The 23165-nt window shown below is 37.9% G+C and overlaps 1 protein-coding gene across 3 annotated transcripts in view; it reads right to left on the bottom strand.

The window, feature by feature from the left end:
* Positions 1–2001: 2001 nt before the first annotated feature.
* Positions 2002–23165, bottom strand: part of LOC149253782 (uncharacterized) — a 144769-nt gene continuing 123605 nt past the window's right edge. For 2 of the 3 annotated variants that reach the window (XM_089460024.1, XM_089460025.1), the window contains exons 5-11: positions 7352–7419; positions 7035–7125; positions 3407–6931; positions 3198–3284; positions 2865–2969; positions 2696–2752; positions 2002–2274 (exon numbers count right to left, since the gene is read on the bottom strand). In XM_089460024.1, coding sequence (XP_089316150.1) covers positions 2702–2752; positions 2865–2969; positions 3198–3284; positions 3407–6931; positions 7035–7125; positions 7352–7419 — 3927 coding nt within the window. In that variant the 3' untranslated portion in view covers positions 2002–2274; positions 2696–2701. The remainder of the gene's footprint in view (positions 2275–2695; positions 2753–2864; positions 2970–3197; positions 3285–3406; positions 6932–7034; positions 7126–7351; positions 7420–23165) is intronic. The other variant, XM_089460026.1, reaches the window with a different exon arrangement.

Below are 23165 nucleotides of genomic sequence, written 5' to 3'. Positions count from 1 at the left end.
AGTTACGTAACAGAGGTCGATGATATAAAACTGGTGAATGCCCATGAAATGTGATGTGTGGAAAATCATTGTTGATTTAATATATTCCAATCCCTTGCCCCGTGGATGTTTCCTTGACACATTGTCGAGGTTTTACCACGTAAAGCCTGTGTCTATGTGTGTGTTTGGTTTCCAGTTAGTTATGGTGTTTTCTTGGTCAATATATAACTGAATGTGTGTAATTCTTTCCTATTTTTCCTTCTAATTTACCAACAGGAATATAGTCTATTTTAAAAGGAGGAATTAAACCAATCTAGATGTATTTTGACTCTGGATCCACCAACCACCAAGAGGGATCAAATCTCTTGAGATACAAACTTTTTTTAAAGTAAAAAGATATTTGATTCCTCTCAATGCTCAATAAATTCAGAGTTTAAATGAATCTAAACTAATTTTTAGTAAGATGTCTCTGCATCAACATAATCCCATAAAAAATGTTAAGAGCTGCACGTTACAAAGAGATCATCTGAGGCCAGAAAGTAGTACCTCAATTTCTGATTTTATCGTCCATTCATTTACCACATCTTGTGCACGGCCATTTATTGGACCGTTTTGGTATTGTGAAGGGGAGAGACCTTTTTCTCTATAGAGTCGTATTTTTGTTTTGGCATTATGAAGGGGAGTGACCTTTTTCTCTATAGAGGCGTATTTATGACGTTGAATTTTGTAGTGAAGAATTTAGGTTTAGGGTGGAATGACGATGTCAACCGAAATTTGTGAACATGAAAGTAATATGAATAAGTGGAGAAGTCTACCTGTAAAAACCTACAGCATATGCAGCTCTTGATTGGCAGCAAGCTCCTTCATGGTTATGGAACTAGGACACACAGCCTATCCCTTTTCGCCTGCGGCTAACTCTCGTTTGCGGCTTAGGCATACATGTAGGTCAAACCCACAACATGCTCCTTTCGATCACAGTATTTATTTCATTAACCACAACCCTACAGCAATGGCAATCTTTGGCTATATTCTCTACAATTATGAAAGTTCCTAATAGCAACCCTGCATTTATGGCAAAATTGAGCCCTACTCGACCGACATTCATGGCAGTTATTGATCTATGGTCCTGCAATTATGATAGGCTTGGATTACGACAGGAGCATTTGGAGCTGACAACTTCGTCAAAAACAATTATTAGTTATATGCTTTGCATTCCAATATATTCTCTATGAAATGTGTGACTCGTATGAATTTCTTTGTTAAAAAACCCATTGTGCAACAGACACAATGTGTCTGGTTTCTCATCTACATCCTTGTGTACAGGTAATATTGTGATGATGAATTATGTGGCATTTATATATATCCATGTTGTGCTAGTATTTATTGCATAGATATATTTATTTTATCATCATGAGACAGTTGCATATTGTCTTTGGGCGATTTACTAACTATATTATGGGCAGCGACATCACTGGCCATTAATCTATTCTGTTAGTTCATGCACAAAATAACTATTATGATATTTCATATTAATTGCAATTTTATATAACAAAATGGCACAACTTGGTTTAAATCCAAGGCTTCAATTAAAATTGATCTCAATCTCCTCTTTAGAAACTCACAAACAACTGAAGTAGATGTGACATCACTGGCCATTAATCTATTCTGTTAGTTCATGCACAAGATAACTATTATGATATTTCATATTAATTGCAATTTTATATAACAAAATGGCACAACTTGGTTTAAATCCAAGGCTTCAATTAAAATTGATCTCAATCTCCTCTTTAGAAACTCACAAACAACTGAAGTAGATGTGAAACTTTAAGATGAATCATAAGCACCAGATGTTCAATGAGCATCCATACTTCCGTACAAATTATACAATGGCAGGATAAAAATATTTATCGAACTTTCCTTGAATATTTGAAATAATACATATATACAGAGAAGGCCAGCTGCGTACATCATTAACCATTTATAACAAAATTTTAGAAACACAGCGCACCTATATGTACAAGGTTTCCACAATATGCGTAGCCCTTGACAGGATGAATAAATGAAATTTCATTACATAAGGAGCAGAACACAACAGAAATGCTTCATGCATCTGCATTTATTAAATTGATCACTCTATTTTACAATCCAGTGCGGACCAATTGAATGGAGGATCGGATCACTAAAATGACCTACGGTATTTGAATCAATACCAAAATTGAAGCGACCTGTAAATGGACCTGTCAGCTTTCTGTAGAAAATTTCTTAGCTGATGTGAACTTCAAGGTTGTCACCTTCCTGATTATCAGATTAACAGAAAAGTCAGAACTGGGAACATCGTAAACATTACTAATTACATCCAGAAAATAAGGGAAATCATTAGAACTGCGATAATGATGAAATATTATTGATTCAGAAAGAACAGTTCAAAAGGACATGGACTTCTTTTAATATAAAAATATATTCATTTTCATGCCATATTTGCGTGTCCAATTCCTTTTCCTTGCTATTTTCTTTTCAATGTATTTCTCATCTATTGTCAATTTAAGAAATGAAGCCGCGGATGATGAGAGGATAAGGTTGGATGAATTGATTCAAAAACATTTATGTAAATTTTAGATTTTTAGTTTAAAAGCGCGGAGGTGCGGGTTTTTCTTCCTCCACAATGGTTTGCAATATAATTCATATATAACCATTGTGCAAGCAGCGTCATGAATACCATGGATCAAGAATCACTCCAATCATCATCTTCGTCATCTTCACTTCCCATAAAAGCCTGCAATTGCAAAATCAATTTCATAAGACAGAAAGTACATCAACCCGCTGGATTCTTATTACGACCTAGAGAATCCAATAAATAGGGAACATAGTCAAGTTTGATGTCTTGCCTGCCGAATAGCACTAGCCTTTTCGAGAATAGCAGTAACATTAATATTTGTTGCTGATTTCGTAGCTTCTTGCTTTTTAACAGCCGTCGGTCTCAAGCTGAAAGACTGAAAAAAAAAAACCACCATATGCCAGACAAAATTAACACGGTTCACAAAAATCAACTAGCTTATAAGGCTAAACATACAAATCTTAAGAACCGTAAGGACATATTTGACACATCTACAAAGTTATAAAAGCTAATAAGTTTAATCAAACTGCCAGATGGAATAAGAATGAGATGTTTAGAAGTGTTAAGAAGCCACAAGGGTGCAGTAATGGGTTTAGCTACCAACCCGGGTCCTTATTTGGTGTAGTAACTCCTCTCTCTCACTTAACGGTTTCGCTTTTAATGATTGCGTTTTGCGTACAACTTTCCTTAGCTGCACAAAACATTCAATCCCTGCCCATAAGATGTAATCTGGCAAGTTTTTAGGAAAAAAGGGCAGGAATTTGAGAATTTACACGCCCAAGAAAAGGAATGGTATAGAAAAAACAGAAATACCATGCTTTTGTCATATGAAGCAATGGCTCTTATAAGTGAATCATTCCGTTCAAGAGACATCTTCCAAGATTGTGGATCCTGTGCAGGTCTGCTATGCTCTGATAAAAGAGGAGGCAGTACAGGGGGAGCTGGAGGTTCAACCAATTTGGCATATTGTAAGGATCCTTCTCGAGGCTTTGTTATCCACCAATTTAAAGGAGGAAGTGGAGGCGGCAATGGTGTCTCCTGTGAATTTCTTCTTTGAAATCTAGGCTCTGCACTTAGAGAGCTTGAAACTAAGAGCTCAGACTCTATATCCATGGACTGACTTGTCGCAATAAGATGCATATCATGAGAACTGTTTCCAAGAGAGTTGGAGAAAGGGAGTGCAGTAGATATGGAAGACCCTGGAGATAGTCCAACAGGGGTACCGCTATATACTTCCTCCACACTGCAATAATCAAGTCTTTGTAGGATTGAATCCCTGGGTGTGCTTGCACCCGATGAGTTTGTTGATGCAGAATTTGATGGAACTCGTGGAGAACCAATACCCCTATTCATATTCCCAGAGAATGCAGCAGATTCGGAAACAATTTCTACAAAATTGCTGCTACCTGAATGTTCAGCAAAGCTCTTTTCTTGTGCACATTCAGAACCATCATCTCTATCTATTAGTTTTGAGAACTGCATTTCATCGACAACAATCTGAGAGGATTCCTCCAGATTATTTGATGACAGAGAAACACAGTCAGTGATGCTCTTTTCCTCAACTCCCCTTGAGACTGAACTTGAATGTTCTGTTAACACATGGAATGAAGATACTAGATTGGTGATTTTGCTCACAAGAAGACTCTTTTCAAGATTCACAACTTCTGGATGATAATTGTCATTGGCAGAGAGCATAGTAGGACATGTTCCCAGGGCAAACTGAGAAGAGGAAATCTTTATATCCTCCTCGAGAGGAGATGACAGCTCATAAGCATTTGCACTAACATCACCAACACTCAAGAGTAAGCCTTCCCTTGAATAAATACAATGTGATTCATCAGCAAGATTGATTGGTATATCGGTAGCGAAAGGTTTAGACACTACCTCCATGTGGACAGGATTAACAGCAAGTGTATGATCAACAGAGCTTGCAGTAAGCACGTCATGGAATATTCTACCATGGCCTTCATCAAGGAGTTCTGTCTTTGTCTGAGTATTAGAAAAAGTGTGTGATCCAACATCAACAGATTCTTCAGAGGATCTAGAATGGAGGAAGTCAACAGGGGATGTGGTATCATGAACAACATACTCTGCATTGAGAAAAACTTCAATTTCATCTTTACTGAATTCATCAAGCTGTTCATTGCAATCATTGGCTGATGAGGTTGAACCAGAAGGTGAATCAACATGCCTACCACTAGCAAGCTCAGCTTGAACCAAATCAATAGGAATCCCTTTCATGAAAATGTCAGGATTCAAATCTTCTTCAAGGGTGAGCCCAACACCTTTTGAGCTGTCAGACCAATAAATTAACTGCTCTCCCAACACATCACCAGAAATTTGTTTACTTGGAGTTTCAGGTAATGAATTACCAGCATAACCTACAGGAACTTGAACATTCTGCAAGTCCGGAGGCAATTCTACATGTCTAGGGTCTGCTGCCTTTGTGTTCATCTGAATTGATTCTAATCCAAGTGCATCTCCAGAAAGTATAACAGCATCTATAAGTTTGTTGATTGGTTCAATATCCATACCAGATCTATGCACTTCAGCATATGTTGAATCTGAGAGCAGGTCTGCACATGACTGGATAAAAGGTTTGCAATCTAAGTTTCCGGCAGGAGATTCATTGTATACAGCCCCAACCTTCAATTGTGCAGAGATGGATGCAGCTGAAGTCAAAGATGGATTCTCATGTTCAGAAAATTCCTTGTCACAACAATCAGAGTCACCTGGCATTTCACTTTCTGCATAATCAGCATCTAAATCAACGCATGAACTCTCATCTTGCATCAGTGCATCATCAAAACCAGAAGCTAACTCAGAAGCATCAGACACAGCTGCTAGTTCAACTTTTTTTGAGTCTGAAGATATCAAAGGGAAAAGATGTTCCATTTCATCACTAAATTTCAATTCATTTTGCTTTGGAACATCAAGGCTGCCAGAAGCAAACTCAGAATGATCAGAAGCTGATGTTGACATCATTTCGTTAAAATCTCTAGATTTGATAGACACGTGTGACTTGTCAAATCTTTCACTGTCAGAAGAGAATGTTTCTAACTTATCATCAGTTACCCCTGCAGATGCCTCAGTTGTGGCAAGAAGTTTTTCTGTTAGAATTGGCAATTCAAATTTTACATCACCATACATAATGGACAATTCAGGAGTAACAAATCGAAACAATGCATCTGCGCTGTCAAATCGGCCAGAAGTTGTAACATTACGAGAAACATCAGACAACTCAAAATTGGAGAATGCAAAAGAGGATGAACGGTCCAGCACAGTATCATGTGCCTGAACAGGACCACTGCTTGCAGACACAACATCTGCAGCATTAGTAAATGACATAACATCAAAATTGTCACTCAATGCTTCCACAGTGCAGGCATGACCTGTCTGGGCAATGCTACCACTTTGGGAAGATATATTTGCAACAACATTTTCACAATGAGTACTACTGTCTAGACTAACAGCTGATTCAATCCCTCCAGATTCTGTAGCCATGAGGATAGAAGCAAGACTTGAAGGTCGCTCCAAATTTGAGAATGCAAAAGAAGGCGAGCGGTTGAGAACAGCATCACCTGTCTGAATGAAATCAGCGTTTGGAGCAAGCACAAAATCTGCAGGAGTAGCAATTGATGTGAGACTGATATGATCACTCTCTGCTTCAACATTGGAGGCATCAGTCTTCTGGACAATATTCCCACCACAAGAGTATAGACAGTGTGTAACTTCATTACCGCTGTCAAGATCAGTAGTTGATTTCTCTTCTCTAAACTTTGTAGATTCATCAACAGAAACGAGATTTGAGGATGGCTCCCGATTTTCAAAGCTATCTTGTGAGGCTGTGCATGATGTCACATTTGCAAAACTATCAGCACATTTGACATTATAAATCTGTATACAAGCATTTACTTTTGAAGAATCATTGGACAACTCACTAAAGCAAGTAGAAGATTGAACATCGAGAACTGAAGATTCAGCAGGCTGTTTTTGTAATTTCTTGTGTGTATGGGTTCCAGTTTCTCTATGCTCAAAATTTATGTCAGAATCAACCTCCTGATTAATCTGACACTCAGAGTCTGTTTCTATTTCTGATTCCATGCTAGTACGAGCATCCATGAAATTGTCCACCTCGCTTCCTATATCATCTACCTGATTCATATCATCTTCGACTTCTCTTTTCTTTTCTCCATTAACTAATACAGATTTTTGCTCAGTTTGCATGATGTTTAAGGTCATTCTCTCAGCCTCTATATCCTTGGCACTGATCTTCAACGACTGAAATGTTGGAACAGAACCCATATGTTCATGAACCATTTCTTCATTCTCCCGGTGCTGACAAGGTGACAAGGGATCGCGTGAGTATGCGTTGGGCACATATAGAACCCTTGATACATTTTCTTCCCACCACTTCAATTAGAAAAGATGGTCCACTCACCTGTTTTATCCTCAATGTCTGATTACAAGTATTTAATAGGTTCCCAGGGGTACGTACTGGACCAGCTAGATCAAGAGATGGAAAATGAAATCTGCAGAGACCAAGACTGTATTATTGAATCATAATGTACTATACTTTTCATTTTCAAAAATATAGAAGGAAAAAACAATGCAGTAAGTACTTCTGGCATCCATTAGGTGAGGCAGCAGCACCCAAGATTAGATGTCAATAGAATAATACTTATTTTTTTTCTTATGCATCCTCAGTTTTACCAATAAAGCTATGAATCTAAATAAGAAGAAAAGTGCATCTCATACCTGGAGTTTTGTTGTGATGTGACAGCAACTCTTGCAGTCTCACCATTTCTTCGTCTACGGCCTTTTTTCTGAATTATTGCATTACCAAAGGCAAAAGGCACCATAAAAAGCTATGAGTCAGATTTGCATAGGGCTTACAGTTATTCAGTTGAAATAATTGAAAAAATGACATTTCCAGAAATCAATCTCTGTACATCCTCTTTTAAGAACTTAAAAATACCCTGTATGAAAAATGCTTTGTAATATGCAAACCAGTATTGTGAAATAAGGAAGGGACTCATGAATCTTGCCAAGTCTCTCCTAAAATGGGTTCTCACTTGAAACTTCTGGGAAAACTTGCCTAAACCCTAGACTTGGCTGAAATCCTGAAACTCAACCAAGCTCATGGAAACTCACCAAACACACTGAAACTCCCCTGAACAGTTTGAGCCCTGGTAGGAAAACAAATGATAATATAAAAACCTTTTTCTTCCTTTATGTTCCCTTTTCACCCTTTCATTTAAATTTGCAAATATCATCAATAGTTCCAGGATGTTTGAGAGGGCTTACATCCTCATCAGAGATCATAGGAGGAAAATAGAATTTCACGTCCCATCCATAATTACACAGACTTGACAGTTCTAACTTTTCAAGCTTCCAGGATTTCAGGACAGAAATATGTAATGAGCCATTCTTCGTAACCTTTCCTCAGAATGTAGTGATGCCAAGAATTGGAACCAGGGTAGCCCCTGGTAACAAACCACACCCACTTAGAAGCCCACTTAGGGATGTGTTGACCACTCCGTGTCAACTACCCTATAGCAGTACACATTTTTCAAAGCATTCCATCATGCTCGAACAGTCAGACATCCAGATATCATCAGCATCTTTCAGCGGTTTTGTCAAAATTGTAATCCGAATTCTGCAGCCCTGTGTGGCCATTGTAAAAATGATTCTAGTATGTCTATAAAGCCATGTAAAACACCTAGGTAAGCTTTAAGATTTTCAGCAAAGAGTCTCTAGGGAATTTTTAACCTCTACTAATTGTCTGTGTTTCTCCTAAACATCAAATAACTAGTAGAGTTTTTCTCCCAAACATACCCCAAAGCTAGAGTGGGGCTCGATGGTGATGTCTTAGGTGAGTCCTAGTGTATAGAGTCGATGTAAATTATCATGCTAGATCATGTCTTGAGTCTCGCAGAATTTGGTAAAGTCTAAGTGTCTAATTTTAATTATTAAAATTTCCCATTGGTCGAGATTTTAATAATTATTTTGATGTAAATTGTAAAATGCAATGTTTATAGAAGTTGAGGGGGTAGAATACTTATAATTAGAACCTCTACACCTCGACATTCTATTCAAACACTTTTTGAGGGTTGAAATCATGTCTATCCCCTCAAATTATTTTTATTTTTTTTCCGGCATAAAAATGGCAAAAATTAGTTTGAAAATGGTCAAAAAATTGAAAATGAGAGGAAATAAAATTCTCTCCATGTCGAAAAACGAATTTTTGGAGAAAGAGGACTTTCCTAAGGAAGATTAAATTTGAAGGACTCATTTCCAAGGCAAAAAAATCCCACAAAAAATTCCTTGGACCAAAAAAAATAATTTCTAAAGGAAAATCGATTTTTTGGTCCAAGTGGTTAAATTGAATGAGGGGATTTCGAGGAAAGAAATTGGAAAATATTTTTGAGACCCCCTATCAAAGGAAAAAATTACTTTTTAAGAAAAATCAAACTTTTGGACCATGGTGGTTAATTGCTGGGGGTTTTTCAAGGAGAAAAAAATTGAAAATAATATTTTTTGTACTGGAATCAAAGCCTTGTTTAACAAATTCAAATTTCTTTTTCCAGAACAAGGCAGGATTAAATTTCGGCATGGATCAAATATCAACTAGTTGTTATTCTCTGAGATTAAGTCAAATTTGTGCACTTCCTTGGACCTAGCTGTTTTCCATTTGGAGGGGGATCTAGATCTCTCATTTTCTATAAATTGAGCCTAAGGCTCCTCATTGTAAACATCTTTGGATAGTGTAATTAGATCTAGAAACTCTCTGTCTATAATACTTTTTCTCTAGAATAATAAAGCAAAAGTCTTTGGGGTTCATTGTAGTAATAGTTTTTTGGATGCTATTCTTTAATGCTCTACCAAATATCAAGAGTTGTTATGTTTTTAGCCAGTTGTGGAATAACGTATTGCACAAGTACCTTGCATTGGTTATTAGCTTTAGAGAAACAACTTAATTCAATGGATATAGCGGTATCTCTAGCTCTTGGGAATTATTTCGCTATCTAATAGGTTCTATTGCCTTCTTCCTTCTCCCACTGTGTCATATTTGTACATCCTTCAATCCTATCCCAAGTTGTTCTTAAGGGGGGATGTTAGGATATTCCGACACATAGGAAATAGTTAAGTATAACTTGGTCTAGTGTAGAGTTAGGTAAAGTGTGTTTCTTCACTATGTAAATTTGTAACTTACAATCAGGTCACGATATGTTCTAGACATGAAGTGATCCGACGGTTCATTCTCTCCTCGGTATTACCGACACTTGATCCGTGGCTTAACACCCGATTGGTACATGATATCTATTTAAAGAGCATGGAGGGTCATTTGTAGGGTGACCGTTCATGAGAAAAGCTTATGTAAATTTTCTTTTTTTTATTAATAAATTGCCTGAAGTAGCCGCGTTGGCTCAGGCCATGGATTGTTTTCCTCTTTGAGGGTTTTAACCACATCAAAAATACTGGTGTATTGATCTGTGATCTGTTTGTGAGCGATGTCCTTTGGTGATCTATCTGAGAAACTTAGCCTGCAGATTCCTACATGGTATCAGAGCTATTTGAGGGTCGCATCCGTTGGTGATCCAAATCCGAAGTCGGTACAACTGCATCCGATTGTCGTTTCCTAAATCTATTGTTTCTGACTGGTTTCGAGCTGAGAGAACTACTTTATTGTGTTAGGAGCATCTGTTCCAATGAGGAACCCCTTTCATTTCACGCGAAAAGGTTTCTTGTAGCCCTAGCTACGTCATTTTTAAGATCTGGAGATATACAATTTTTTTTGCAATTCTAATTATTCATCTCTCTGTTTATTTTGGTTTATTTAGCTCTCTGTTTTTTATTACCGGATCTATACCTTTCATTTCTGTGTATGCTCTTTGCCTTGCGACTCTGTGCAATCTGGGCAAATCAGAAATAGAAAGGAAGGATTTTTCTCATGCGTATGCTCTTTTCCACCGCGCCTTAAGTGTCATCTCGGAAAATCAGAAACATTGAGGGAAATATTTAGTTTCTGGCGAAAGCTAACTTCAAGCCATAAGATTTAGTTTTTTTGCATGTCCGTGTTGGGTTGTGTTGTTTTTTGTTTTGTAGGCAAAAAGAGCTTTTTCAAGTAAGCACGCACCCCAAAGCTTCATTGACTTCGAAAAAAACCCCTTCCTCTTTTCCAAAAATTACTAACCTTTTAAACTAGCTCACTTGGTCCAAAGTTACTTTATGAGAATAGAGGTCTTGGGTTCAAGTCTTTCTTTTTGTTGAGTTACTTTTTCAAAAAGCACATGTAACTTATGTTTTAAAGTTACTTTATGTAAAAGTGTTCTTACCCATTACAAAAAGTGAGACACTTATAATTCTAAAGTCTCTTTATCTTTTATTTAAGTTACAATTTAGTGAGTAGCTCATAAAGTAACATTGTAAAAGTGACTTTCACTTATTTATAAAAGCAGGTCACATAAAATCCTTTTTAAAGTGAACTAATTAGATTAAGTTTGGAAATGGGGGGGTGGTGTTTAAATATAACATTATCATTCACTTCCGCACATTCACGCACTTCGTCGACATCTTCAACAACTTTTCTTCAAAAAGCAATAACTTCTTCATCCAGACGTTGTTTTCAGAGCCTTTTTTTTTAATCGGCCTAATTTTTCAAGATCTTTCCATTGGAACACTTAGTGTCAGCATCTACAGCTTCAATTTCTGTTAAAATGGAAAGTCCATGCCAAGTTATTCTTGACAGCACCAACTACTTCCAATGGTGGTCCTACATTGTGGATTTACTTAGAAGTAAATGTCTTTACAGAATAGCCTCAAGCCAAAAAACTAAACCTAAAGATGAAGATAAGACAGCGAAATGGGAAAATAGGCAAGATCAAACACGTGGGTTGATAGGGATGTCTATTTCTCTAGACCTTAGATTCCATCTCGCAGAACTTGATACCCCTAATGAAGCAATGAAACAGCTCACTAAAGTTTTTGGAATTAAAAATGAAATTAGAGCCCACCAACTCGAAAATGAGTTGCTTACATTGGACCCCAATAGTTTCTTTTCCATTGAAGATTTTTTGTCCAAGTTCAAGACCCTTAGACTTCTCTTGGAAGGTGTTAAGGTTAAGAAAGAAAACGGTAGCCTTATCTATTCCATTCTTACTAAGTTGGGACCAGCCTACTCTGTGTTTGTTTCCACATTCCATTCTACTAGAGAAGCATTTATTTCTCAAGGACAAGACTACAAGCCCCCCTCTTTTTATGCCTTCTGTGATTCTTTAATAAGAGAACAAGAAAAAATCTTACATCTTGGTCTTCTTAATCTTGGAAACTCTTCTAAGAAAGCCTTAGACGCCCAACAACAACCAAATTCAAAGAATCCTAAGAAGCACTATCCTAAAAAGAATGGTCTTAAACCAAACAAAGGTCCTAAACAATTTCAGTCTCAAAATGAAAAATCAATTCAACAAAATGATAAGGCAAATAAAAACAAAAGGAAGAAGACTTATAGATATTGCAACTTTTGTAATCGAGAAGGCCACTTATAATCCAAATGTTTTAAGAAAATGGAAGTCTTGGAAGCAGCAATGAAGAAGCATAACATCCATTTGGAGCATTCTTCAACTTCAACTTCATCTTCAGGAATAGCACTTTCTGCATGTGGTTGTCAAGCATCTCGGTCAGGTTATACACTAAATGTATCTTCTTCTTCTCATTTTCATGAGTGGCTCATTGATTCTAGAGCTTCTTATCACATGGCCAAAGATAAAACCATGTTTTCTTCTTTAAATGATTGTAACACCAAAAATATATATGTCGGTGATGATAGATTTCTTAGTGTTGTAGGGACTGGAACTATTCATCTAGACAATGGTCAATTTAATGATGTATTAAGTGTTCCAACCTTATCCTGCAACCTTTTATCTATATATCAAAGAACTCATTCAGGGGACGGTAAAATCGTTGAATTCTCACCTCATGATGTTGTAATTAAGGACCTAAGAAATCCCAGACAGATTTTAGCCACTGGCATTGTTGATAATTCTACAAGGTTGTATAAGTTTAACAACTTTGGGTCATCAACTCTTCCCTTGGTATTTGTTGCTCATAATGATGAAGTGAGCAAACTTTGGCATGAGCAATTTGGTCACTTAAGCTATCACTCCCTTCAAAATCTATGTAAAGAAAATATGGTGACAGGTCTTCCTATGGTATCTTGCAGAGATGGTGTTTGTTTCGGATCTGTACTCGGAAAACATCATCGCGATAGTTTTGAAAAACGTGCCTCTTGGCATGCCTCAGCCCCTTTACAACTTGTGCATAGTGATTTATGTGGTCCACTTCCAGTCGTTTCATTCTCTGGCTACAAGTATTTCTTAACTTTCATTGATGATTTCTCCAGACCAATGTTTTAAAACTCCGACTCCGACTCCGACTCGGCCGAGGGTCGACTCCGACTCCGACTCCGACTCGGTATCGACTCGGCCGGCTCGATTTCAATGACTCGGTCATTGTAAAAAATACATTAAATATTTATTTTTTATAAAAACACATAATTTTAAAGATTTTCATTCATGTTTCCAAACACACAACATTATAATATAGATAGAAGACAACATATGATCAAAGTAGGCTCATGAATATATCCATTATATCAAAATGGCACCCAATGCATTGTCCAATACATACACGATGATGATATAGAGATCAAAACAAAAACACATAACCAAGGAGGCTATAAATGGCCTCTACAACAAAAGTCTGTGACCAGTACTATTGGCTACTACTAGAGTTGCCAACATCATTTGGCTCAGTGTTACTTGGAAGTTGGGAGCAGGAGCGAAAGTGGGGAGCGAGAGCGAAAACGGGAGCGGGAGCGACATTTTCAGAAGCTCCTGGTTTGGGAGCGAATCCCAGAGGAGTTCGACAACCAATGTCACTAACATCAAGGTACATAGAGGGATTGGTGCTCTTGATTAAATACGAGTTCCATACCCTAATACATGACAAAATTCAATGGAAACATTGCAATCCTCCAATCCTGAAATCCTGAAAAACTGATAAGTCTGCTGGATTTTGAATGAAATCTAAAATTCTACTTTCTCGATATGAAATCCAATGAGGCTGAAACCACTCTCAAACATCCTGAGTCATTTCATGGTAATGTTAAAAATTTAAGTAAAAGGATGAAAATGAAGATTAAGGAGAATGTCACTTTTACTTTAAGAATTTAACATTACCATGAAATTTGAATAGCATATCAATAGTAGAGAGCATTTGAGTGTGTTAAATAGGGTTTTGGAGGGGGAATGGACCCCAAATAACATTTAACTAATTCATAAAACACATTGGAGTTCAAACCAATCAGCAAACACTTCAAAATTTCATTAAAAAAATGTCAAATCGCTGTTTTGATGGGGTTACAGGCCACTGGTTATGACTCGGCCGAGTCAATACAGAAACGGCCGAGTTGGCCGAGTCATGGCTGACTCGGCCTACTGAACCGTTTCCTCCACCGAGTCACATTTCTGGGCAATGAAACGGATCAACTCGGCCGTTTCCGTTTCAAATCGGCTGAATTTTAAAACTATGCTCCAGACACACTTGGGTATACTTCTTAAAACTCAAGAGTGAAGTATTTAACATGTTCTTGGCCTTTAAGACCTTTGTTGAGAAACAATTTGGACATCAAATTCTTAAGCTAAGATCTGATAATGGCGGAGAATATGTTAACAACAAATTCATCAACTTTTGCACTGAGAAGGGAATTCAAATGCAACATACTGTTCCATATACTCCACAACAAAATGGTGTAGCTGAAAGGAAGAATCGCACCTTAAAGGAAATGCCTATATGTATGCTTCAATCTAAGGACTTAGTCTTAATTTTTGGGCAGAAGCAATTAACTGTGCAGATTACATAGTAAATCGCACTCCTACTAAAGTTTTAAAGAATATCACTCCAGAAGAAGCATGGTGCTCAATTAAACCAGATGTAAATCACTTTTGTGTTTTTGGAAGTGAAGCATGGGCCCATATTCTAGATGAGCAACATAAAGCTTTAGAACCTAAGAGTGAAAAATGTATTTTTGCTGAATATTCTGAAGATGTCAAAAGATATAGACTTATTCCACTTAAGTCCAAAAATGCTATCATTAGAAAAGATGTAAAGTTTGCTGAAAATATATCGGCCTACGAGCCTAGTTCGACGGATGTGCCACCTCTCTCTATCTCTTCTACTTTTGAAAACATTTCTTCTTCAGATGATGACAACAAGGATGACAATACTCCCCCACCTTCTCAGGGTCCTCCTTCAACTCCTCAGCTTCCAAAATGGGTCTGTGCTACTCGGGATGTAGCAGGTGATCCTACAGATCAACGACGTACCCGTTCTCAGTTCGATAGAGCCTATTCTTTACTGGCTCAAGCTTCAGCGAATCATGATCCTAACACCTTTGCAAAAGCTTCAGGTCATCCAGATTGGGATGCAGCGATGCATGAAAAATATCGTTCATTATTGACAAATGATACATGGGATCTTGTTCCTCTTCCAAAGGGATGAAAACTTGTTAGATGCAAATGGGTTTATAGAACCAAGTTTGGACCAGATGGAAAAGTTGATAAACATAAAGCTCATGTTGTTACTAAGAGTTTTTCACAAGTTGAAGGCATTGACTATACTGAAACCTTCTCCCTTGTTGCCAAAATGAACTCTATCTACCTTGTTCTTTCCCTTGTTTCCTCTTTCAAATGGGAAGTCCATCAGATGGATGTTAAATCTGCCTTCTTGCATGGGGACTTGCATGAAGAAATCTATATGGAAGAACCTCTTAGCTTTATACAAACAGACTCCAGCCTTGTATGTCGGCTTAAGAAATCCCTTTATGGTCTCAAGCAAGCCCCTCGGGCTTGGTATGCCAAAATGGATAGCTTTCTTTTAGATACTGACTTTTCTAGGTGTCATTCTGATAACACTATCTACACCAAGAAAGTGGGTAAGTCTCTTATCATTTTTGTTCTTGATCTTATCCTTACTGGTAGTGATCCCAACCTTATAAACCATGTGAAGTCTAGCCTTAAAAAGCAGTTTGAAATGACAGACTTAGGACACTTGCATTATTTTCTTAGTCTTCAAGTCTTGCAATCCAAGGAAGGTATTTCCCTTTCCCAGTCCAAGTATGCCTGTGATCTTCTACGCCACTTTCACATGGAACACTGTAAGCCAACCCCTTCTCCCTTTCAGTCTGGAGCCAAACTTTCAGTCACTTGTACTTCCCCTGAAGTTGAAGCTACCTTATACCGTCAGCTTGTAGGAAAGCTTTTGTATTTGACCCATACCCGTCCACCTTTCTTTTGATGTTGGCCTTATTGCCCGGTTTATGCAAAACCCGCATGAAAGTCATTGGAAAGCAGCGAAAAGAATACTTCGTTATGTTCGAGGTACAGTTCAGTTTGAGATTCATTACAATGCAGAAGCATCTCCTCTATTGGTTGGTTTCACTGATTCCAATTGGGCTGGTGACCTTGATGATCGGAAGTCTACTGCATGTTATGTGTTCACTCTTGGTTCTGGACCTATTACATGGGCTTGCAAGAAATAAAGTGCCATTTCTCTTTCTTCAGCAGAAGCAGAGTATCATGGCGTTGTAGAAGCTAGTAAGGAAGCCCTGTGGCTTCGTCAAATCCTGTCAGAGTTTGGCTTTCAGCAGCAGCATCCGACTACACTTTGGTGTGATAATCAAAGTGCCATTCAACTATGCAAAGATCCAGTCCAACATCAGCGCAGCGAACACATTGAACTACACATGCACTTCATCAGAAAGCTCATTCATGACCATGTTTCTTGAAGTGCAATATTGTTCAACCGATGATCATGTTGCAGACATCTTTACAAAGGCTCTCACAGAGGCGAAGTTTACTAAACTTCGATTTATGGTTGGAGTTCAGGAAGTTGTCACTAAGGGGGGATAGGTTCTAATGCCTCATTCCTTCTCCTATTGTGTCATATTTGTACATCCTTCAATCCTATCTCAAGTTGCTCTTATGGGGGGATGTTAGGATATTCCGACACATAGGAAATAGTTAAGTATAACTTGGTCTGGTGTAGAGTTAGGTAAGGTGTGTTTCTTTACTATGTACATTTGTAACTTACAATCCGACGGTCACGATATGTTCTAGACATGAAGTGATCCGACGGTTCATTCTCTCCTCGGTATTACCGACACTTGATCCGTGGCTTAACACCTGATTGGTCCATGATCTCTATTTAAAGAGCATGGAGGGTCATTTGTAGGGTGACCGTTCATGAGAGAGGCTTATGTAAATTTCTTTCTTTTATTAATAAATTCCCTGAAGTAGCCGCGTTGGCTCAGGCCGTGGATTGTTTCCTTCTTTGAGGGTTTTAACCACGTTAAGAATATTGGTGTATTAATCTGTAATTTGTTTGTGAGCGGTGTCCTTTGGTGTTCTATCTGAGGAACTTACCCTGTAGATTCCTACATATTTAATCTCTATTGATTTAACAACTTGATCTTAAGTGTATAGAGATATATTTCATATTCAAATCTTGGGCGTGAAGGGAAATCTTCGGTTGGACCAGCCAACTCCCAAGATACAAGATCTGAAGAGCCTACTTGATTGAATTTCCAAGACTTATCTAACGAATAATTTCTTGCAAGGCTTCTTGGCTAGTACTCTATCTAAATCTATTTATTCATCAACTCTTTATCTATTGCACTTTAAAGATTAGATCTGCTGCTATAAGAACTTTGTTTATTATGAATTTATAAATAATACCTTGTACATATTTCCATCTAACATTGTATATATTTTATCCATTTGTATATATTATTGTTGAATTTTTTCTCTTGCTGATCTGAAGAAACATCTAGGGTTTTTCCTTTGAATTTTATTTGCAGGTGAATCTATATCAAGGATTAAGGAAAAATTGATTTGGGGAGGCTCCAAGCCTCACCTAGCCTAGACGGCTAGGGTTTCTAGCTCAATGTTTCATTTTTTGAAGGCTGTCTAGCCTATCCCCTTCTTCTTCAAACCCTTTTCTAGGCCTCTCAAAGGGATTGATTAAAAATATTTGTAGCTTGATCTCATCACAGAATTTTTTTAGGAAGCTGCTAGGGTTTGGAGGGCCTATTTCCCTCTAAACCGATTTTTTTTTCCAGGGGTTTTGCTTCATAAAACAATTCAGAATTTTCTAAGATCCACATGGGGTTTTAACTTTTGACTTCTATTCGCTTCAGATCTTGCTCTTTAGATCAGCCACTAGCTTTGGAGGCACTTCTCTTGCTTATTTTAGGAATATTTTATTGCAAAATTTTATCTTTTCAGGGGTTTGGTTTTATAGATTTGCAAAGGGTTTCGATTGGGGTTTAATTTATTTGCAGCCCAACAAAAAATTTCCTTTTTGTGAGGCTGTAGGCATGGCGAAGCATTTGTGACCTGGAAAAAATAAAAATTAGACCTCCTTAGGAAGGCCGCAAGCCTTCAGGGCTTTTAAAATTTTGTATCTGATTTTTTTTTTGCACTGATCCTTAGCTTCTTCAGGTGTTTCAACGAATTTTGAGGTGGGTTTTAGAGCCTTTCTTTGCTAAGACACAAGCCTAGATTGACCTCTCTCTCATGCATCAAATTTTCAGCTAATCCTCATTTGTTTTCCAGGGTTTAGATTACAAACTTTGGAAGGATTTTTGCGGACTAACCTTTGTGATTTTCAACAGGACCGAAAGCCTCTTTGGAGGGCTATTTCCTCTCATTACCGTGAACTCAAAACTATAATATTTCACCTGATGCGGTCTCTAAGGCCTGAAGTGGTCTGGTCATTTTGCAAAAATTTTAAGAGGCTTCAATCCATAAACCATAACAAAATTCCTGACAAACCTTAATAGAATTAAACCAAAATTTCGTTGAATTTTTTGGGACTGGCCGTGAGCATTATAAGCTGATTTCTCTGCTGGCCGTGAGCCATTTCAGACTTGTTTTCTCCCCTGGCAGAGAGTATTTTGATCACTGGAGCAAGCAATTTTAAGGTCTGATCTTATTGTTTTGCAGGAGAATCCATCACTGAAGATTTAGTCCTACCTAGTGTAGAAATCAAGCATTGTTCTCTGAGCTTTGGATTGAGGAATTTGCTGCTCCTAGATCACTTAGGCCTGAGCATTTGCAATTTTGCTTACTGTCATTCATCTCTTTGGATGTAGTGATCTTAAGAACGTTTGATTCCTTGTTTTGAGGGGTTTCTAATGTTGAAGAAAGTGTAACTAGGTTCGGAATTTACAAATGTAATTTTGATCTTTGTACTTGTCAAGAAAAAGAAATATTATTTTTTGTGAATTATAAGACTGAGTTTCTTGCTCATTTCTTAGGTCTAGTCAAAGAGTCAATGTCATGCTCTTCTTGAGCTTATACGTAATGTAAATGAGTCAACCTAGTGTCTAGATCAAAGCCCTCCAAGACAAGCACCATCCCCTTGAAGAAGGCAGCAAGCAAAATGAATTAACAAGAACAGTCATGTCGACCTGCAAATGAATTAACAAGTACAGTCATGTCAGCTCAATAAAAGGACACAACGGTTCACACTGTCATGTCGGCTCAAATGCATAGGCTGACCACTATATATATGCGGCTAGGGTCTTCGCAAAAGAACAGGTAGCAGAACTCGCATCCCTCTGAAGTTTCAGATGGTAGTTACAGGAAGGGTTTCGTATGCCACAGGAAGGTAATGTCGAAGTCTGTCCATAATGCAGCTTGTGTATTTTTTGGATAAGTACCACTGCCTCGGCACCCTAGTTGCAGTCACTGTCTCGGCATATTTACACTCTCAGAATACTATCTTGGTACTGTTACAATCTCGGCTTAATTATGATGAAGAGGACTTCGATGATCCTACAGTAGCACTCTCAATCTCGCAGTGACATGTTTTGGTATAATCCCACAGTGACATGCATTAACTTGACATATAATCTGGACACAGTCATGATCTCAGTCTCTGTCATGGATATGTTGAAGACATAGTTACAAAGTCTTGATCATGTAAAAGTTCTCGGTGCAGCTCTCATGAATACATACATATGGACCTCGTTGTTATGATGGTGATCGTGATGAAGGTGCAGAGATGATCTCAGTAAAGGCACAGTGGTGATCTCAATGAGCAGTCAAGGTGCAGCAATAATGATCTTGGTAAAGCAGTAATGATGATGATGATCTCAGCAGTAAGAAGAGGATTGGTGTCTTGGTCTTGGAGTGGCTTGATAGGTCAAGGTTCATGGTCTTGGTAGTCGTCAATTAGAATCTCTATAAGAAGAATTTTGTGCGGGTTTTCATCTCCAAGAGGGAGAGGTTTTGGCCCTGGCAGAAAGCCAAACATCTTGTGTTCTGGTCTCCTTGTTGTGGTAGCAGTTTGATGAAGCAAACACACACAGTAATAATAAGAAGAAGATCAAGCTAAGATAAATTGCAAAAGCACTTCACAAATTGTTATCAAGTCTAGAAGAATCACATTAATCCCACTTGCCCTAGATTCTTCAACATCTAATTATATTTGTAGGTCGATTAACATTGTAAGCTTAAGGGGAAACTTCTTATTAGTTTTCTCTTATCATTGTGAATCTCCTTAGGTTGGAGAAGAGTCCTCCTTCTTTGTCTTGAAGGGCCTCTTTCACTTGTAACCTCGTAATAATAAAAGAGCATTTGTTGTTTTTAGGGAGCTTGGAATCTCATTCCAGGGCATCCTTTCTCCTTATTTAGAAGGGAAAGTGTATTGACTAACATTCTAGCTCACTGACTTAGAGTAGATCTAATTGCTAATTCTCTTCTTGCTAACTTGCTCTTGCATTTAGTCTCTTGTGCATCCTAGATCTGATTTCATAGTTGCATCTCTAATCACACTTGATTATCTCGTCTCCATTTCTTTGCAATTGTAGATCTAAGTAGTAATTTCTCTTATTTCTTGTCAGCAATCTCATTTGCCATCTAATAACTGTAATTTCATTAAACAATTCTTGCTTGTTTCAACTGTCTAAATAAGTAAAGAAATTCTTTAAATAACACTATCATTTAAAGGCATTTTGGCAGTTTGCTCTAATTCATCTAATCTAATTTGCATCCATTGCATATCTTTGTTTCATTGAGTAATTATTGCATCATTGGTTATTGTCATAAGCTGGTAATCGTGTGCTTTGAGGTACTTATTTCATTTTGAATTACAAACATATTAGCATTTTACTTTCCTTGAAGCATCTTGATGTCATTGTATCTCTTTGAAGCAGTGTCATTTTCATCTACATCTTACACTGAGATTTGCATCCTAAAATCCACCTCCAAGCATAAGCTTGGTTGAATAGAGAGATAGGACAACCTTCTCCACCATTCAATTTGAGAAACTTGACCCTTACTCTATTGATTTCTGGTAGCATCGGATGTGCTCTAATCATTTTAGGAAATTCCACATGTATTCCACAATACCCAGAAATCATTTTAGGAAATTCAACTCAGAGGCAGTTTTATTAAACTAATTATTTTTTTTAATGGGTGCTTAAGTCTAAACTTACGAAATTAAAATAATTAAAGGGTATTAATTAAACTATGGGTGAAACTTCTAGAAGAAGACGAGGATCAAGTCAATATGATGTGAGCCATTGATTAGAATCTAATATGGGTCGTTGATTACTCAATTGGAGGATTATAAGGAGGACTTCGGTGGGCATTTGGAAAATACACCGAGTAGACACTCAGTTACCCAAGTAAGATCAATTTTCTCACCGGTTGAAGTTCGGAAAGAGGAAATCGAATCAGAGGGAGAGTTGCAGGTGAAGAGAGAGGGCATCAGCATCAATCGGGAGCGTAGGAGCAGAGGAGGGATAGCGTAGAGCCTGTGAAGCTAGGATTGACGCTACGAATGAGTCCCGCCGACGCAGTGAGACGCAGAGGGGGCAGTAGGTCCTCTCCAGAGCCAAAATCTCGCTGAGAAGCATGAGAATATTGTTTGTAAAATTTATCACAGAAATTTCTCTTCTATTCTGTTGGTTGTATCTTGTACATGAGATTTTTGCGGAGATCAATAAAGAAACCCTCATCTGTTGCACTGGCTTTCCCACATTGGATTTTTCTAGGGACAATTGTCCAAAAATAACTGTGTCATTGTGATTATACTTGAGCTAGTATTTTTCCTTGCATTTACTTTCCGCATTATTTTAAATGTGAAGGCGATAATAGAATTTATTTCGATATTTGTTGTAGAAACACTGTGAATAACTTATTTCTGAATTAATAAGTAGAAGAAATAATATCAGTCACTGTAGTTGGATTTCTATATAGAAATTTTCACATGGTATCAGAGCTAAGTGAAGCAGGGGTGCAGACCGAAAGAGCCAACGTTGAAGAGCGGGAGGGAGTTTGAAACTGCTGCATGAGCAAAAAATGCGCAGTCCAGTCTAAAAGGGTAAAATTTTCATTGGAAAATCTCTCTCTAAGAGAGTCAACAAAGAGGAGGATTTCCAGATCGAAGGTTGCCAGTGACAGAGGAAGCAGCACAGAGCAATCTTCAGGTGAAAACACAGTTTTTTCTGCAACAGTTGCTGGGGCAAAAAAGCATCAAAAATCGATAGGAAAAATAGTAAAAAGAAGGTAGGAAAATCAAGATGTCACTGAATTATCCTCCAGATTGGAAGAAGAATTCACGTGCTTGTCAAGTTTAGCGTCAGCAGATGTTTTGTATATTGATAGCGAGGCTTCAACCCATATGACTGGAGTACGAGAATATTTCTCGAGCTATCAAGAAGAGCAAATGGACTTCCAGATTACTATGGGAAACAGAACAAAGTGTACTCCAGTAGGGAGAGGCACCATAGCATTTCAGACGAAATCAGGAACCAGCATCCGAGCCACAAATGTTTTGCATGTGCCCGAGTTAGGAATGAATCTGATTTCAATGTCCCAGTTACAAGACAAGGGATACGATGTATACTTCATTGGAAGGAAAGTATACATCCAAGTTGGAAGAAGAAGAGACAAATTGGAGCTCGAAGCAACAGACTGTATAGATTGCAGCTCGAGTCTCCAATGGAACTGATAGGCAGCAATCATAATGGTGAAAAGGAACTAAATGAACTGTGGCACAGGCGAATGGGACACTTACACCATGGAGCACTGAGGATGCTCAGAGAGACTATTACAGGAGTTCCAGTCCTCAGTACTGAGCATGATGATGTATGCAGAGGATGCGTACTAGGGAAGTATGCTAAAGCAGCTTTTTCCAGAAGTAACAACAGAGCGGAAGGCATATTGGGATTGATACACTCAGATATTTGTGGCCCAATGTCCATAAGAGCTCTTAGTGGTGGCGAATACTTCATCACCTTTATTGATGATCACTCTAGAAAAACCTGGATCTATTTCTTAAAGACCAAGGATGAGGTCTTTGATCGGTTTAGAGAGTTTAAGGCTCTTGTAGAGAACATGACAGGGAAAAAGATAAAGGTATTGCATTCAGATAATGGTGGAGAGTATACGGACAAAGACTTCACAGATTTTTGCGCAAAGGAGGGCATCAAAATAATGGA

The sequence above is a fragment of the Pinus tabuliformis genome, chromosome 7, assembly GCF_031772625.1.
Source record: "Pinus tabuliformis cultivar Carrire ecotype Pingquan chromosome 7, CPIR1, whole genome shotgun sequence".
Classification (NCBI taxonomy): Eukaryota; Viridiplantae; Streptophyta; class Pinopsida; order Pinales; family Pinaceae; genus Pinus; species Pinus tabuliformis.
The sequence above is the reverse complement of the archived record's forward strand: the minus strand, read 5'-3'. Positions and strand labels throughout refer to the sequence as shown.